Here is a 16,825-nt window from a genome sequence, read left to right as displayed (position 1 = left end):
GACGAGCCCGAGGACCCCGAGCCCCTCCCCTCCCAGGAGAAGTTGCGAATGATGAGGAGGATCTTGAGGAGCCCCCGTTCAAGGACAACACCATTGTCCTTGACGACGACTAGTTGAGCACCTTCGATAGTGATATCTTGTTATGTTGTCCCTCTTGTATCGTGACGTACGATGTTGGTCCAGTTGTGACCTTGACTTGGTTGTGAAACTTGATTGTGCTTGCTTGTTGAAGTCGTGCGGATTGCTCACCCATAATCCACTATGGGAGAGCTTCTTCTTCGGTGCATCTTCACATATCAATGATCACCATATGGATGGCAAGCTTCAAGCATATGATCTATTCGAAGTGAATTTCTTGAACTTGCACCTCATTACTTCTTTCTTCATTATGTTTTTTTCTTTCTTCATTATGTTGATATCTTGATGATACACATGAGAGATCACGTAATCTTCTTCTTCAAGACATGCTTGTTACTTGATATTCTTCATTAATTTCTTCTTATTGCAACCTTCAAGCCAACATATGCTTCAAGGATTGTGCATGGACAACTCCTACAATAAGACGTAATGCAAAAATTAGTCCGTATAAATTATCATTAATTACCAAAACACACATAGAGGATCCATGCACTTTCAGGTACGCTAGTTAGATTTTTTTGTTTTCTGCTATGAACCCCTATAATTTGTTGTTGCTTGCTACGAACACCCCCCATGTTTGCTACAAATGTCGTCCTCCGAAGTTGCAAATATCGGCCGCAGGGGCTGCAAGAGTTTGTTGCCGCCAACACTTTTGCTGTTAACGTACCAATGTTGGCCACCGCTGCTACATAGCCGTACGCCTCCCCTTGCTGCAAACATCGTTCACCCCTGCACAAACGCCGCCCAGCGGTGCTATAAAGATTGGTTGTCGGTGCTGCAGGGGTGGACTGGATGGCCTGCAGCCATGGCAGAAGCTGTGGGCGATGACCACGTTGCTGCTACATGCTACGACGGGCTACACACATGCGAGTGCTACGAGGAGGTCCGAGTGACACTAGTCAAAATCAAATTTTGTCAAGTTTAACCAATTATATATAAATTTATATTATCATTTCAAAAGTTAAAATGATATCACTAGTACCGTAATGAAATATACTATCATCTCATTTACATTTAATTTTGTATGCATTCGTATTTTTCATTAGTAATTGGTCAAATATTATAAATTTAGCTTTGAACAAACCTTATGTACGGAGTAATATTGTACGGAGGGAATATATGGGAAATGCATTTTGGCTCGTAGGTGTAGATGCACCCATTATTTAAAAAGTCTATTGAAAATGTTAACAAAAAGTTGAAAAAATCTAGATGTACATCCGCACAATCTATGTTTGTACACATTTTTTTGCTAAAGAATGACATTTTTGTGACTTATATAAAAAGATAATTTTCGGTGCATCAAAATAGTTTCTCACGAGACGTTTATTTTTTATTTTACACAGCCCAGAGAAGAAATATTTTCTCCACAAAATTTTGTGTATGAGCATAATATTTCCAGATGTTTTTCAGACTTTGTTTTATGCACTGAAATATATTTAAAATGTATTTTCTATAATAGATGCATTTGGACCAATGAGTCAGAACTCAAAACACCGTGTCCAGAATATACTCTTCCATGTGAGACCACAAACTCTTCCTTGTGAAGGTATAGAAATCTTGGACGGCAAGTCCGAGGATCAAAAGTCAGAAACAACCTCACCTAGTTGTTTTCTTCGATGGTTCGATAGGATAGGGTGAGGCCCGAACTTTCGGCTTATATAATGGTGCGAGGCCCAAACTTTCGGCTTCTAAAGGTATAAACGATGCCCCCCATAGGGGGCTTCACAGCGCTCAGCGCTTCTGGTCCATCAGATCTTCCCATCTGGCCAATCTCGTCCGTTCGTTCTAAGCTGTGAGCAAGGGTGCTGGTTGGTTCTCCTGCTAGATAAAACCATGCAACAGCTGTGTGTTACCCGTCTGAGACTGCCCGTGGGTCCCATCTTCGGCCGGGTCTACTCGTCGGTCGCTGCAGCTAGGAGTTGGTTTGGTGGAAAAGATCTCCACCGGGGGCAATTTTGGGTTTTCCTCCTCCCTGCCTGAGACAAAACCAGAGAATCCCACAACAAACCCTACCCATTCATCGTCCTCTCTCCTCGCGCACCACCCTCCGCATCCCGCCGCCGCCTGTGCCCTGGCTCCTCCTCTGCGCCGGCGCCGCCGCCCCCGCCTCCTCCTCTGCGATGCCGCCCCCGCTCTGCCTCCTCCCGTGCTCAACGCCAGCTCGCCCATCCCTGGTCCTCCCCATCGAGCTTGCCGCCGCCAAGGCCGCCGCTGCTCCTCCTCCCCGCCCTCTGTCGGTGTTGGAGACAACGGCGAGGTTTGGAGCAGCGGGGGACTTCGTGCCTCTCCCGAGCTGCTTGGCGTGGAGTCCGTGGTTGAGCTCCTCTCCATCATCCTCTTGTCTGAAGCCACCAAGGTCGTCATCGTCCTCACCAACCATGACCAGACAAGGTCCCCCGCTTCCTGCTTCTCTTGGCTGGCCAGCCCTGTCTCATCCACAGCCTGCTGAGGGGAGAGAAGGACATGCTTTGCAACCTCCATCCCTGGCCCCTTTACATGGAGCTGCGGCTAGCCAGGTTCATCTTCCTCTGGCCCATCTCTCCACATCCCCTTTGCTGATTCGAGGTACTCACTCCTCTCTTCCTCTTGATTTGCCTCATCCCCTCTCTCTTCCAGTCACATAATTTATGATTTTGTTTTGGTTTGTGCAGATATGTTTTGTTTCTATGCATATGAACTGTTTGAGGAAATGTCTAAGCAGGTTGCATATGTACAGTTTGAGGAAATGTATAAGCAGGCTGCAGGTGCAAGATATCTACCTTTTAGTGTTGTACTGTCGTCTTTTCTGTTTAATTGATCGCACATTTTATAATGCATGTTGGTTGCTCCGATTGTTCCTCAGATAGAGGAGGGCCATCAATATCTTTGAGAGAAGCTGGTGCCATTGAGAAACATCTTTGAGAGAAGCAGTAATCGTAGAGAACAGGTACTTTACATTGGGTGAGAAATTTATTCGTGTGATGGATTGAGCAGATTGTGACATTTGTCTACATTCATCTCTGAAATCAAGTTATAACTCAGATCTCATTCTACATGAGCTACCGTGAATTTTATCCTTTCGCACTTTAGATTGTTGCTATATGGAAGTTGGTTGAGATTTCGTGTCACAATTCCATGAACATGTTTGTCTTGCCTCCATTAATCATAGAGATCTTGGTTGATAAACTGTTTATTTATTGGAACTATAATTTGTTGATTTTCTGTTCATCAAATTTCTAATTATGATATTGTAAATAATTGTTCAAATAAATTTATGTGGTATTATGAGAAGATGAAGCTGAATATGTCTAGACGTGTATTTTGGAATTCTAGATCTGTCCCACATGGCAATCTTTTAAACAGGTAGTTTTAAAAATGACAACCGACAAGAAGAGTCACTTCTACCTTGCAATATTGAGCTCAGATATGATGCATATTTGACTCAGTAATCTGTGTGCTTATATGTAACTTTGAAGTTTTATTTTGTAGCCTGATGGTGCTACTACAAAAGTGTGACTTGAGTATAAAAATTGCATTCTTTGGGAGAGCCCCCGCAGGTGCATATTTATTTGTTGGTTTACATCAAACCCCATCGAAGCCATGTTTAGACCCATGTTTAGTTTTATGTTTTTCATATTTCAAGAAGCGGGTAGTGGCTAAAAAACTACCTGTAGCAGGTAATGGCTTAAAATATCACTGTGTATGTGGAAACTATTATTTTTCTTATGAATTTTATATGTATATCTTCGCTCGCTATGCAGGTTGCTTACTACTATTTTCCATTTTATGCTCGCATTTATTGAGTCAAATTGACACAAAGATTTGTGGTTATCATGCAAATCGATTGCTGTCGAGTGAGCATTACATGTTTACAGTATGCACCAAATCAGTGACATGGTCTAAATTCAATCTACATATGGTCCTCAGGTAATTAAAGCAGAGATTGGTTGCTTGCCTATAAAAGATGACAAGATTGATGCAAAAGTTGTACATGATCAGCTTTTTTATGACTTTGTATGATTGCTTTCCGCCTTATGGTTGCAGTTAGAGTTTGTTTCTTCGTGTTGGAGAAAATCAAAGACACTGATTTTGATCTATGTGCTTTGACTAGGCTATTAAAGGTGCACTCGTGCAGCAGGATGTTATGGCTCTAGGGAAGGAGGTATGGCCCTGCAAATGAGATGGCACGTCTCTTGGTGAGGTAGTCCCAATCTTCAGGAGAGCATCTTTTTTGTTTCTCCATCTTCAAGTGACCTTTCTACATACTAATCCCCTTGTTTGCAAATTAGCATCCTGGATGAAGGGTTGATCTTGCAGTTAGTCTGAATAAGTGCATAATATTTTACATTTTTTTCAGAAAACAGGAGACAAGGACGATTTAGTTGGAATCAGATAAAAAATGGGCCTCACAACTTCAAGAGCAACATTAAAGTGTCTTGATAAAGGTTTGGCAAGCTGGCCTCAAATTTAGAGGGTAAGATAAAGAAATGGTTTAGTTTTAACATTGTTCATATTGTTGTTCCCTTCGAAGTACAGAGCTATCCTTTTGCCAGGTCAATTTTTCAAATAATCTCCACACAAATGAGCTATGTATCAATATGGTCAAGGATACTGAACCTTGAACTATTTTCTATGCAGTACAGACCGTAAACTTACTTGCAGCATGCCAAAGAAAAGTGGTTTCTGCCCTCTGAAATTGCATGCCGACAAAGGACCGGTTGGTCCTTCTCCGCCACTTTCGGTGTTTCAGACAGCCATATCCTCTAGCAAATGCCGGTTGGATTGGCTCAAGGAACAAAACCAGATGAGATCTCTACTGCAAAAGTATGTGCAATACTGCCTGTTTATATCCTATAATATTATCTACTCATATCACTTCAAAACAACATAGAATTGACATAATATTTGGAAATGATATCCGCTAGCTAGCCCAATGTGTATATGTCGTGCATGTGTATAGATACTTGGCCAACTGAAAATTGTACCTTCTGAATTTATTTTCTCAACACATACAAGTCAAAATATATAATATACATGCCAGCAAATGTTGTGATATGCTCAGCTTGATATTTTTTATAAGATGTGCAAAACTATTCCTAAATTGTGTCTATTGACGGTCTTTAAAATACGATAGTATATTGCTGCATAATAAAGGTTAAATTGCTACAATCTTACCTCACAGATGTAACACAGCTTTCCCTGGACATTGGCTGCAAATGTTCACCACTCGACATATCTATACATACCAGGTCCATAGTAGGTGTCATTCTCTACTGCATTGTATGCAGATGCCCTCATCTTCTGCTATATGTGAAATTATCCTGCAAAAAAATATACATACACTACATTATTGAATTGTTCCTGTTGAAAGTCGGAGCAATATTCCTTCTATGTGCTCATGTTGAGTGCGTGTTTGTTCTTATGCAACTTGCAAATATATAATCATGTCACAAGGGGACGTTACGCTCGTAGCCATCATCCTGGCCCCCACCTTCCAATAGTCTTTTCAGGTTTCCTTATCCCAATTTTCTCTAATCTTCTTTTGCATCTTCTTTGTTTCCAAATTTTGTCACACTACAACATGCAATCCAACACCTTTTCTGATTTACTTATTTTTATGTAGAATTACAATTTGTATGTAGAAGTTGCATGATTCCACTTCCGCAGAATCTCATCAAGCAAAGATTTGCTGACTGAAATGTTGATTCAATACTGCAATCTTTTTCAAGACAGAATCTCATCAAGCGAATATTCTAAAATTTGTGTTTTCTTTTGCAGATTCTTTACAATGGGAATAAATATCCAAGTTGTTAATTAATTTTGTTATCAGATTTCCCCAAGAATGTTGAAACCTATGTCCACATGGTATGCATACAATAGATTGGCATTTGGATTTTGGTGTTCTGACTATGAGGCTTTCTTTCCTTGGTGAGGATCCTAACTGGTGTTGCCATTCTAATTGCTAGAAAAGCTGAACCTACATGCTCATGTAGGTGCTTGATAAACAGCAAGATGAACCTGATCAGCTGTAGGATAGTAGCTATTGACTTTAGGTGATGAACCTCTGGCTATGGAGTAGATTTCGGGCCTTTGGGAAATATGCTGAAGTTCCATTTAAATTGCTCATGTAGTTTATATGTGCTCGAGGTTTCAATGCTGTCAGCTAACTAATGCAACTATGCTGTGTTGATGATTATTCTGGCAATTATTCATTTTCCCTTTTTAGCTCATGGTTCTTTAAATCAGTCCATTAATGATTCCTTGGCATGATAATCTTGGAGCTCACACGTTATTTCATTATGATACCTTACTCGAAAGGTTGGACTAGGAGCGGAACAATACATGAGCCTCTTTCAGTATGAGTAGAACATGGCCTCATTTGGTAAGCTCTCTGTGATACTAGACATTCTCCTTGTCTTTCAAGCATTTCTAGCTTAACCCTTGAACCAGTTTGCTTTTTTAATTTAAGCCGTCTTATGTTATTGACATTTTCTCTGATTTTCTCTTACACATTCTGTTCTTACTCTACCATTGGATGCTCTAAAATTAGAAAGGTTTGTCCTTAGTGTTCCTTGTGCAGAAGGTTGACGTAGCTTCTTTTGCATAAGAAAAACGGTAAGTGCGTTTCTATGTTTATGAGACCGGTTTATAAATTCAACCATAAGATTCTTCATTAAAAAACATCCTGGAACAAATCCTGTATTGAGGACCTGAGAATGAAAAACGCCCCTTTGGTAACCTTGTCTCGACGATTGTCAATTCGCGGTTATGAAAATTATGCAGTCAACTCAAACACACTTTTTGGATTTTTCTTATGGATAGACTTATTATAAGAGAGATGCTGCAACACATGTATTTCTGGCTCTGCAGAAATAACTATTTATTCAGAGAACTCAACAAGGTCTTTAGACCCGGGATAATCCTTGAGTTGATGCATAAGGTCTTCTACCAAGCGAAAAGAAGAGTATACAATGGCCTAGAGGCCTGGATAGCAAGATTTAGATATCTCTTTCTCTTTGTTTTTATTTGCCTCTTTACATATCATCTTATATATATATACACTATTTTCCTATTGTTGACCTTTTAGAAAAGATTTGCAATTGATACTAATGCTCAAATGAAAGCACTTTCCGTTCAGTTGGTTGTTGGTGTCTCTGTGTTCTTATTTTGCTTGGGTTGGAAGATAAAATCATATATGAGTCATTTATTTGTTTGACAGCTTTGAGACAAAAATATAAGAGCTATGTTTCCTGCGACTTTTAGTTGTCTCTGTGCCCACCTATTCCTATGCATCTATTAGTTAAATGATATTTTATCATAGATGGATAAATGAACAAGCGACCTGATATGGTTGGTTTTTAGATTTCACGTTGCATGTCTGTGGGAAGAGTAATGCATTAAGCATGGCATCGGTTGCAAACCAAGTGTAGATCCCACGATTCTGCGGGCCACTGAGATGTTACCTTTGACCACACTATTTGAGTAAGTTTTGCAATTTCTGCTGGTTTGTTAACTATGGCAGCAAGTACATCGTTCCACAAATGAGGATGTTTTGAAGCCTTTTCATGTACAAACAACATAAGTAAAAATAATAACACCAAAGCAACTTTAAGGTGAGTAACAAATTGCAAGAAAATTACAAGACGTGGGCTGACAATATTTTGTACAACGAGAAGAAATATACAAGTGAGTTTGGGGCACTTAACACTTACTGGTTCAGTTTTGGAATTTTATCATCATGATTAATGATGTCTCTTTGTTAGTAATAACACTTGATATTTAGTTTATGTTTGGTCCTTCAGCCGGATGATGCAATCATAAACCTCTTGAGGTGCAGAAAGTTAGTTTAGGAGTTTACTCTTTGTGTCTTTTTTCCCTTCTTGATATTCCAGATGTTCTTCATCTGAAACACATGTAGTCACTGTATACCTGAATCATTTCCATCTATCTAGAACCCATATATGTCTTCACTTAGTTTTGCATTGCAATTAACAAGTTGTAGTGCCCAACATGGTTACTGAATTAAAAAAATGAGTCCTTATGCAGATTACAAATTAATCGTATGGACTACGAGCTTGTTCAGGTATTACTGAGGGAAAACATCTATTTTATGAATTTAGGTTTTGGAGGTTCTGTTTGCTAAAACTAGAAAAGTAGCAGTCTTGACGTGTTTTATCTTCTTATGCGTCAATGGTATTGTTTGTATTTTCTAAATCAATCTATATCTCTGTCAGCATATTTTCAGATGCACTTATGAGCTCTAGGCTTTATGATAAGATGAGCATGACAGGGATATGACGATGAACCGGCGACCATGGAATTTGACAAGGGCTTCAGATAACATCCAAACTCGACCTGAGCCTTTTTCCCTCCGGTAAAGCTCCTTCTAGACTGCGATATGATATACATTTCCCATGCATATCGTTATTTTTGGATTCACCCTGAAGGATGATACTTATGAGCACATGTTTTACTTTTTTGCTTGGTGCTTAGGCTTCTCCTGCCAGGACTGAGAATGTGTGACAGATTTTTTTTATTAACATTACAGTTGAAGTTTCAGTGTTGCTTCGGTTCGGTTGCATCTCTGTTGTGAGCAGATATATAGTACCATAAAAGCCCTTGTTTATCTTTGGTTAGTTTGTGTTCATGGAAATAAAAGGTTGTCGCAAAACTATTGCTGCTTCTGTACCTTTTATTTCTTAATCCTTTCTTTGTTGTTCTTGTTCTTCATACATCGATGTAGAAATTCAGCCTCTAGGATCTTACCATGATATTCATACGTATTCTTGTTTCTGGCTATTTATGCCTTTTGTATGGTTGTTTCTTTCCTTTTAATGTGTATTTATACATGAAAAAAAAGGATTAGTGCCCAAACGTTGTGCTTTCTCTAATTTGTTGTCCCTTATACCTGCTTCTGTGTTGGTCCCTTTTTCCCGTTTCTCGGCATTGCTTCTGGGTGTTTGTTTCTTGTTTTATTATCGAGTTATTTTCATGGAAAAAATGCCTCGGTGCGCACACGTTGGTGTTTCCCACCTTTTCTTTGTTACGCTTGCTTCTATTTGGTTGCTTCTTGGTTGTGAACAAATAAAGCTCTCAGAAGTCTTTGTTTCCCTTTAATTAGTTTTATTCATAGAAATAAAAGGTTGCCGCACAGCAGTTGCTATTTCTATACTTTCCCTTTCTTAACTCTGTAGTGTTGTTGTTGTTTTTTGACCAGCTTTATTACTTGTGCATTGTGGTTTAGATGTTGGTTTATTTCTTTCGCTTGCATCTGCTTGGTCGTTCTTGTTCTTCCCTGGAGTGTTTTTCTTGATACATCTGTGTACGATTTCCAGCCTCTATGATTTACAACGGTATTCTTACGTGTTCTTATTTGATGATCATTTGTTGGTTTACCGTTATGCTTACTTCACAAGGTTATGAGCTTACTCTTGACTTCTTTGTGCAAGGCCTATGAGCTTTTAACCTATGTGGAAACATTCCCGGTTCTTCACAAGGTAATGTCAGCATCTCTGTATAAGTTAGATCTGATGATCCTTCAAATGAAAGGTTATATATGGTTATCTGACACCTTCTGCTTCTCTATCTGCAAAATTATTAGTTAGATTATTGATTATTAGGGCCAATAGTCGTTCACTTCATCATTGGGTAAACGCATTAGCTGTTGGCATGTCCTTCTGCTCAAACTGGATATATCTTTTATTTGAATGCAGGGTTTTCTTTACACAAAAATTGTGCCTTCACCATGGACAAAAAGATTGCCATGTACGTATTGCTTTATTTTTCCTTCTTTCCAGAGTTTTTTGTGCATATATTTGTTGATTGCTTCCTTGCAAGAATAAGCTGAGTATACCTTCTGTATTACCAGTAGATTCTAGCAATGAGTTGTTTTTGCTTCATCCAACTTATTTGTATTTGTGAGCAATGATTAGCTCCAATGGGTATTAACCTAACTATCTATGCTCACCATGGGCAAATATCTCAAGTGAAGACAAGCCAATAGAAGACATATCTTGATGCTTTTTACAATACTGAATACTGTGATTGCATGATGCAACTGAACCCCTCTGCCTTTTTGTGTCTTTCTATGCCTTCCTATACGTGATACAACTCACACAATAAAATTAGGATGGTAAGGCATCACCTCAATCCAAATAAATTATTACCTCCGTTCTGACATATAGTATGTTTTGGGAAGCTACCAAGACATATTATAGTTCCGAACAGAGGTAGTACCATTTTAACTCCTAGACCCATTCTTCTTGGATCTCATATTTTCTGTGTGAATTGCAGCGGAAAATTCATAAACGCGCTATTGCTTTCCCATCGATTATGTATTAGCATCATAAAGAATAGAAAGTGGTGCGCGAGAGCCACGGGACTGTGCCAAGGCGCATCCCTAAATCACATTCAGAACTAACATATGCATTCCAGTTGTACTCCACTGCCACCAAACCAAACCTTCCAAAACAAGAAATTTGAACGTATGCATTAAATTTCAGTGTGCTTTCCGGTAGATCTTATGTGGTCAATTAGAGAGTTACACATTTCCCATTATGGCTGAAACATTTGGTTCTCAGTTTAGCATGGCTCAATTAAATTGTTGTGTCTCAGTAGCATGAATTTTTTAGACTTCCATTGCTTTCAGAGTTCAGTATCTACTTGTACATGTATCGCCACACTGCCAATCCATGCTCTATCAACAATATTCCATCAAGTTTCTGTAACACAAGAAGGGTCCATTGAGGATGTATTTTCTGCATATTTATGCTTGGGATTGATGAGATACTATGGCAGGGTTTATTGTTTACTTGGGATGCTTGTTCTTTTTATTTTCCAGAAAGCTACTCTTGTGTTGGACCAATTTCGGAAAGATAAGTGTCTCTTCTGTTTTGTGGAATAATTATGGTAAGCTTCTTGTCTGGATCTCATTATTTGGCAAGTTGCTGAGCTTCTTGGCTCTGTGTTGTACCAAATCAGTGTTTCTTAAAGAGATTTTTGAGTCTGCCCTTAACTAATTTGTGAAGTACTCCAAAATCATTGCAACCAAACAATAATCAGTGTTGTACATGCATTCTGGAGTATGCATGCTTGTTAACCAAACACTACCATGTTACTGCTCTATCTGCATTTCTTCATTTACTTTGGTCCTATACTGTGTTAGTACAATCCTAATCAGCCTTAAGAAAACTAATAAGGGAGTGGAGCCTTAGTGCATTTTTTTACTAAATTTGTTTCTCTTAGCGTAAGAAGTGGTAATAATGCACATTTAATGCTTTGAAAATCCTCATATGCAAGCTGCTACGACATGAACTTTTCGCATGCCTTGAAATCATGCAGTGTACTTTCCTCCATTGAAACCGACTCTGTTTTTTTCTTCTCAAGATTCTTCAAAAATGTACTCTGTTATGGTTCACATAGAATGTCATTTACATATTGTGAGTGTCAAATCTTTCTTTGTTCTATGTTAGAAACAGGAAAATGTTCTTATAAAATGGTTGTCTGAAACTTTGAAGGTGGTGGTGCTCATGGGTATGCGGGCCTGACATCTTCAGCTACGGAGGTACACCGTACACAGTACACAGTCGGCCTGAGCGACGAGCTGTTCGATAAGGCAGCGTCTGTGGTGGCTGCTACGAGCTCTGGTGCCTCGGTAGCCCAACCATCGTCTTGACGGCGACCGACTTCTGCCCACCCAACTTTGGACTTGCGGGCGTCTTTGGTGGCCGGTGCAAGTTCCCCAAGAGGCATCTCAAGATGACTGAGGTCGCGTTCCTCTGGGTCACCAAGGCAAAGTCCCAACATTATCCGGATACAATTTCGAAGGTAATGAGTTGAAATTTTCATAGGTTCCTAAATTTCTGATGGTTTCCAAGGCTAGCAAGTATGGCACTATCATTCTTGAGTTTTGCAAGTGACGGTAGTGGGTCACTAATTGTTCCAGGGCTGGAGGAGAAGAGCAAAATCACAGAGGTGCAGGTTCTTGGCTAGGTGGTGTGATGTGTTAGAGTAGGGTGACCTAATGGCCAGAGGGGATCTAGGCGTCCTGACGGCCAGTGGAGATCGTGGCGCAGGTGCTACATAGGGAAGAAGGTGCTGCCTGGAGATCTAGGCGGCATGATGACCAGATGAATCTGGGTGACCTGATGGATCGAGGCGGAGGTGCTGCCGAGGTGGAAGATAGAAGAGGACAGTGATAAGATCGTTGGACAGTGATAGGATCGTTATTGAAGACCACAATGTTGGATCGCGATTCGGCAGTGTACCGATGTAATTTTGCTTCCTTTTCACCTGGTCGAAAATATCTAAAACATCTTATATATTAACACGGAGGCATTATTTGCTACAATATATTCCCCTATTTACATATGTAAATGTTTGTTGTGTTACTATGTTTCCCCTATTTTCCTGGCTATATATGAGTGTTTGTAGCTTTGTTTGTAGTTTCGTGTGATTTATTCTAATTTCATACTAATAGATGCATTTTGCAAAACCTAAAATATGTATTACCATATTAACAGATAAATTTACCATTGTTCTAATACAAAATAAATATCGACACGAGCTTTACGGGGTCGTGCGCCAAGGCGCACATCTAAATCTAGTATATAATAATACTCTCACGCCATTATATAAGCCCAAACTTTAGGATAGCGTAAGTCCGAAAGGTGCGGTTGTGCTATCCTCATTCTCATCCTCATATGCACCGTAGTTGACCGGCGTCGTGACGCAGCTAGCCATGGCTGCCAAAGATGTCCAGCACCAGCAGTCACCGCTGCACATCCTCTTCTTCCCGTTCCTAGCCCCCGGCCACCTCATTCCGATGGCCGACATGGCCGTGCTCTTCGCCTCCCGGGGCGTCAGGTGCACCATACTCACCACGCCCGTCAACGCAGCCATCATACGGTCGGCCGTGGACAGTGCCAACGACGCTCTCCGTGGTACCGACTGCCCGGCCATCGATATCTCCGTCGTGCCTTTCCCTGACGTCGGCCTACCCCCGGGTGTCGAGAACGGCATGGCCCTTGCGTCCCAGGACGACCGCGACAAGTTCTACCAAGCGGTGACGCAGCTGCGAGAGCCCTTTGATCGGTTCTTGGCCGACTCCCGCCCCGACGCGGCCGTCTCCGACAGTTTCTTCTACTGGTCCGCGGACGCCGCCGCCGAGCACGGCGTCCCGCGCCTGGTGTTCCTCGGCAGCAGCATGTTCGCGCGCTCCTGCAGCGATAGCATGCTGCGCAACAACCCGGTGGAGACCGCCCCCGACGACCCCGACGCCCTCATTTCCCTGCCTGGCCTGCCGCACCGTGTCGAGCTGCGGCGGCGCCAAATGTTGGACCCGGCCAAGAGGCCAGACCACTGGGCGATGTTCCAGAGGATCAACGCCGCAGACCAGAGGAGCCTCGGCGAGGTGGTCAATAGCTTCCAAGCCCTGGAGCCATCCTACGTCGAGCACTACCACACGACGCTCGGTCGCCGCGCGTGGCTCGTCGGGCCGGTCGCACTCGCCAGCAACGACAAGGCCGGAAGAGGCACCAGCGCGCCCTCGCCGGACGCGGACGGCTGCCTACGGTGGCTGGACACCAAGCAGCCTGGCTCGGTGGTGTACGTCTCCTTCGGCTCGATGACCAGCTTCTCACCGGCGGAGCTGCACGAACTCGCTCGCGGCCTCGACCTCTCAGGCAAAAACTTCATGTGGGTGGTTGGCCGCGCAGGCGTCCCAGACTCTTCAGAGTGGATGCCCCAAGGCTTCGCCGAGCTAATGGCGCACGGCGACCGCGGCTTCATCGTCCGAGGCTGGGCGCCGCAGATGCTCATCCTGAACCACCCGGCCCTCGGCGGCTTCGTCACGCACTGCGGCTGGAACTCGACCCTGGAGGCCGTGAGCGCCGGCGTTCCCATGGTCACGTGGCCGCGGTACGCGGATCAGTTCTACAACGAGAAGCTCGTCGTGGAGGTCCTCAAGATCGGTGTCAGCATCGGCGCCAAGGACTACGCGTCGTCCGTCGAGGCCCACGAGGTGATCGCCGGCGAGGTGATCGCTGAATCCATCGGGAGACTGATGGACAGCACCGAGGAAGGCGATGCGATACGAAAGAGGGCCAAAGATCTCGGCGCGGAGGCACGGAGAGCGGTAGAGAACGACGGATCATCCTACCATGATGTTGGAAGGCTGATAGACGAGTTGATGATGGCCCGGCGAAGCCATGCGAAGGTTGGAGAAGACATCTCACACACCTGATGGATTCTAATCCGATGGCCCAGCTCGTTTTGTGTGTGTTTGGCAACATATATTGAACCTGTTTGATTGATTGATTCCCATCAAATTCCTGACCGATGATCATAGTGTTGCAGCATCAACAGACATGCCATGGCATCTACCCCTCCAGTCTCTTTTAATTAACTCAAATTTAGTATGACTTTGTACTAAATTTAAGTTAATTAAAAAGGACCGGATGAAGTAATTAGTAAAACAATAATGCTAAACCTACGAGAAGTCAGCTTAAGCAAAAGACCTACTGAATTATTATATAGTAAAACTGCCATCAAAGTGCAATTTTTCCATATACAACATCTTTCCCCAATGCCAGTAGTACTGGTTCCCTTTTTTGTGATGGCATTATCTAACTTCAATTAGATAATATACTACTCCATACTAGTTGAACGCTCGTGCGTTGCCACGAAATCTCAGGTTTCTATGTCATCGCATATGTAATTGCAACATTTCAGTGTGAGTAACAACATCCAACAAGGAAAAAGTCATGCAGTTTAGGGTTTCTTTGCTTATGACATCCTTCTCGCTTTCCACCATGTCTAATATCACTACAAGCATGAATGCGCGGTTTGTTTTAGATTTGGCAAGGGCAGAACTGCACCCAATGTCCACGAATCAAAAAAAATGTCGAGTTAAACAGAAGCGTGAACTCAGTTTGGACTACAGGACAAAAAAAAAAAAAAAACCATAGAGCCATGTTGACAAGTCATCATTTTTAAACACCTTGTGTAAATTAACATCAACATCTTTCCAGATCTTCCCTATTCCAGCAACTACCGTCATCTCCACGTGCATTCTAGGGACCTTTCTTCTAGTTGTTCATCTCCTTATTCACCTTGCATCTTCTTATGTAAGCAGAGTGATGGTGCAGATGGGATTCTCATGAACCCATCATTATTTAGCAGGCAGGTAGTGAGACTAATCCATTGGTTAAGCATGGTAATTCTCATGAACCCATCATTATTTAGCAGGCAGATAGTGAGACTAATCCACTGGTTAAGCATGGTTAGATCCTCACGCTTGCAACATATCATACAATAGTGCAGTTTATAGCTTTTGCCAAATATCTGAATATCAAATTAGAGCATGTACGTATTCTACCATTCTTCGACATTGCAGCCATTTGGACACCAACAGAAGTGAACACCTAAGATGATGACATACAATGATTATACAACAATTTTCCTTGCATATATATTCTTTACTTGGACTACCAACAAGAAAAACAAGTCTATCGAGTTACCTTTTGAAGCTCCTCGGTTGAACCAATATAGAAACAATCAAGACCAAGGTATGCTTCAGCGAGCAGACTGTAGCTTGCTCATGTTCATACACAGTCTTGCATGCTTAATTTAGGGCATGCAAAATCAATAATTCATGTTTTTCCTTAGTTGAGAAGTTATCCTAGGTAAATATATACGTCAGAGTAAAAATCAATAAGAAATCTTTTGAGGCAAATTATTTTCAGATGGAACATTGTTACAAGCAAGCAGAATCAATATTGGGCATTGATAAATGATTACACACTTTTTTATAGCTCAAATATCATCATAATATGCTAGCATCATTGTCATCTTCATCTTTCAGAACCGTCAGTTTCAAAGAACACAACAATTTTTTAGCTAGTGCTACTGGTAAATTAGTTATTTTTGCGTTTTTCCAGAAAAAAACTTCACTGAGAGACAACCAAAAAAAAAGGGAGAAGAACCATAGAAAGAGACATAAACTTAAGCTCGGTTTCAGATAAATCAGGCGGATTATTGAAACTTAGTTAGATGGTGAAATGATAGCCAAAGGCTAATTGTATGATGAGTAGTCTGAGCAAGGTGAATGAATAATATTGTGCAAGCTTTTACGACCAAGTAATGGAGAACCAATACTCATATTGCTTTCTTATCAAGAGGTAATACACACATTTTTTACTTCAAACCTCAAACACGCAATTGGGGTTTTTGCTAACATAAGTCGTACATGGGATAGTTGGGATAGTTATAAGATTGCAATAGGGAAACACATCGAAATTTTTATTGTGATGAGTAAATTGCAACATATGAAACATCAAATCGAATCTCCCTCCGACATATTAGACTACCTAGTATGAAAAATATTATCTATATTCTTCCCAATGCATGCTCTATACCGTTGCATATGAAAGAGGACCATTTGCCAACAACAACCAATCCACCACCTAAGTACAGTTTGAGTTTCGGAGAAACAGATTCACAAGGGCAAACCCAGACCTATGAGTTGTACGAATATGTTGTGCACAATACTAATAGAACTAAAACCTCCAAAACTGATTGGCCTGCATAATAGCAGTTTGTACCTCTCTGCCACCATTTACGCACCTCTCTGAAAATTATCCACCAGAGTTTCCTATTTTTCTGATGCCTCTTAACCTGCAAATCAACTCACGATGCATTAGTGGGCCAC

The 16,825-nt window shown here is 41.5% G+C and overlaps 2 protein-coding genes and 3 long non-coding RNA genes across 11 annotated transcripts; all 5 read left to right on the top strand.

The window, feature by feature from the left end:
* The first annotated feature begins 1,831 nt into the window (after positions 1 to 1,831).
* Positions 1,832 to 3,967, top strand: LOC127343710 (uncharacterized). Of its 2 annotated transcripts, XR_007877463.2 has the most exons (4): positions 1,832 to 2,703; positions 2,790 to 2,882; positions 2,981 to 3,794; positions 3,879 to 3,967. XR_007877463.2 is itself a non-coding variant. In XM_071828380.1 (3 exons), exons 1-3 carry the CDS (start codon positions 2,259 to 2,261, stop codon positions 3,037 to 3,039), a joined length of 597 nt encoding a protein of 198 aa, XP_071684481.1. In that variant the 5' UTR covers positions 1,832 to 2,258; the 3' UTR covers positions 3,040 to 3,863. The 2 variants fall into 2 exon arrangements, 1 of the variants encoding a protein (XP_071684481.1); XM_071828380.1 differs by lacking the exon at positions 3,879 to 3,967 and having other exon boundaries at positions 2,981 to 3,863.
* A 49-nt stretch (positions 3,968 to 4,016) lies between these two features.
* LOC139838552 (uncharacterized) lies at positions 4,017 to 4,787 on the top strand. 2 transcript variants are annotated; one of them, XR_011755812.1, is made up of 4 exons: positions 4,017 to 4,131; positions 4,229 to 4,318; positions 4,475 to 4,591; positions 4,756 to 4,787. It is a non-coding gene; the product is annotated as an uncharacterized lncRNA (long non-coding RNA). The 2 variants fall into 2 exon arrangements; XR_011755813.1 differs by having other exon boundaries at positions 4,761 to 4,785.
* Positions 4,788 to 4,829: 42 nt separating this feature from the next.
* Positions 4,830 to 8,448, top strand: LOC139838551 (uncharacterized). Its single transcript, XR_011755811.1, has 4 exons — positions 4,830 to 4,941; positions 5,896 to 6,045; positions 6,436 to 6,499; positions 8,352 to 8,448. It is a non-coding gene; the product is annotated as an uncharacterized lncRNA (long non-coding RNA).
* A 49-nt stretch (positions 8,449 to 8,497) lies between these two features.
* On the top strand, positions 8,498 to 12,466 carry LOC127343707 (uncharacterized). Of its 5 annotated transcripts, XR_011755810.1 has the most exons (6): positions 8,501 to 9,470; positions 9,567 to 9,614; positions 9,831 to 9,882; positions 10,958 to 11,025; positions 11,634 to 11,943; positions 12,062 to 12,466. It is a non-coding gene; the product is annotated as an uncharacterized lncRNA (long non-coding RNA). The 5 variants fall into 5 exon arrangements; XR_011755809.1 differs by having other exon boundaries at positions 8,498 to 9,470; positions 9,567 to 9,882; XR_011755808.1 differs by having other exon boundaries at positions 8,503 to 9,614.
* A 280-nt stretch (positions 12,467 to 12,746) lies between these two features.
* On the top strand, positions 12,747 to 14,478 carry LOC127343706 (anthocyanin 3'-O-beta-glucosyltransferase-like). The gene has a single exon (XM_051369897.2). It carries the CDS (start codon positions 12,857 to 12,859, stop codon positions 14,357 to 14,359), a length of 1,503 nt encoding a protein of 500 aa, XP_051225857.1. The 5' UTR covers positions 12,747 to 12,856; the 3' UTR covers positions 14,360 to 14,478.
* The last annotated feature ends 2,347 nt before the right edge of the window (positions 14,479 to 16,825 follow it).

Source organism: Lolium perenne, chromosome 3 (genome assembly GCF_019359855.2).
Source record: "Lolium perenne isolate Kyuss_39 chromosome 3, Kyuss_2.0, whole genome shotgun sequence".
Classification (NCBI taxonomy): Eukaryota; Viridiplantae; Streptophyta; class Magnoliopsida; order Poales; family Poaceae; genus Lolium; species Lolium perenne.
This window is presented reverse-complemented; position numbering and strand designations above follow the sequence as displayed.

Coding starts and splice junctions, on each gene's coding strand:
- LOC127343710 (XM_071828380.1), top strand. CDS start 2,259: ATGCCGCCCCCGCTCTGCCTCCTCCCGTGCTCAACGCCAGCTCGCCCA. Junction 2,704..2,789: donor ATCCCCTTTGCTGATTCGAG/GTACTCACTCCT, acceptor TGGTTTGTGCAG/ATATGTTTTGTTTCTATGCA. Junction 2,883..2,980: donor AATGTATAAGCAGGCTGCAG/GTGCAAGATATC, acceptor ATTGTTCCTCAG/ATAGAGGAGGGCCATCAATA.
- LOC127343706 (XM_051369897.2), top strand. CDS start 12,857: ATGGCTGCCAAAGATGTCCAGCACCAGCAGTCACCGCTGCACATCCTC.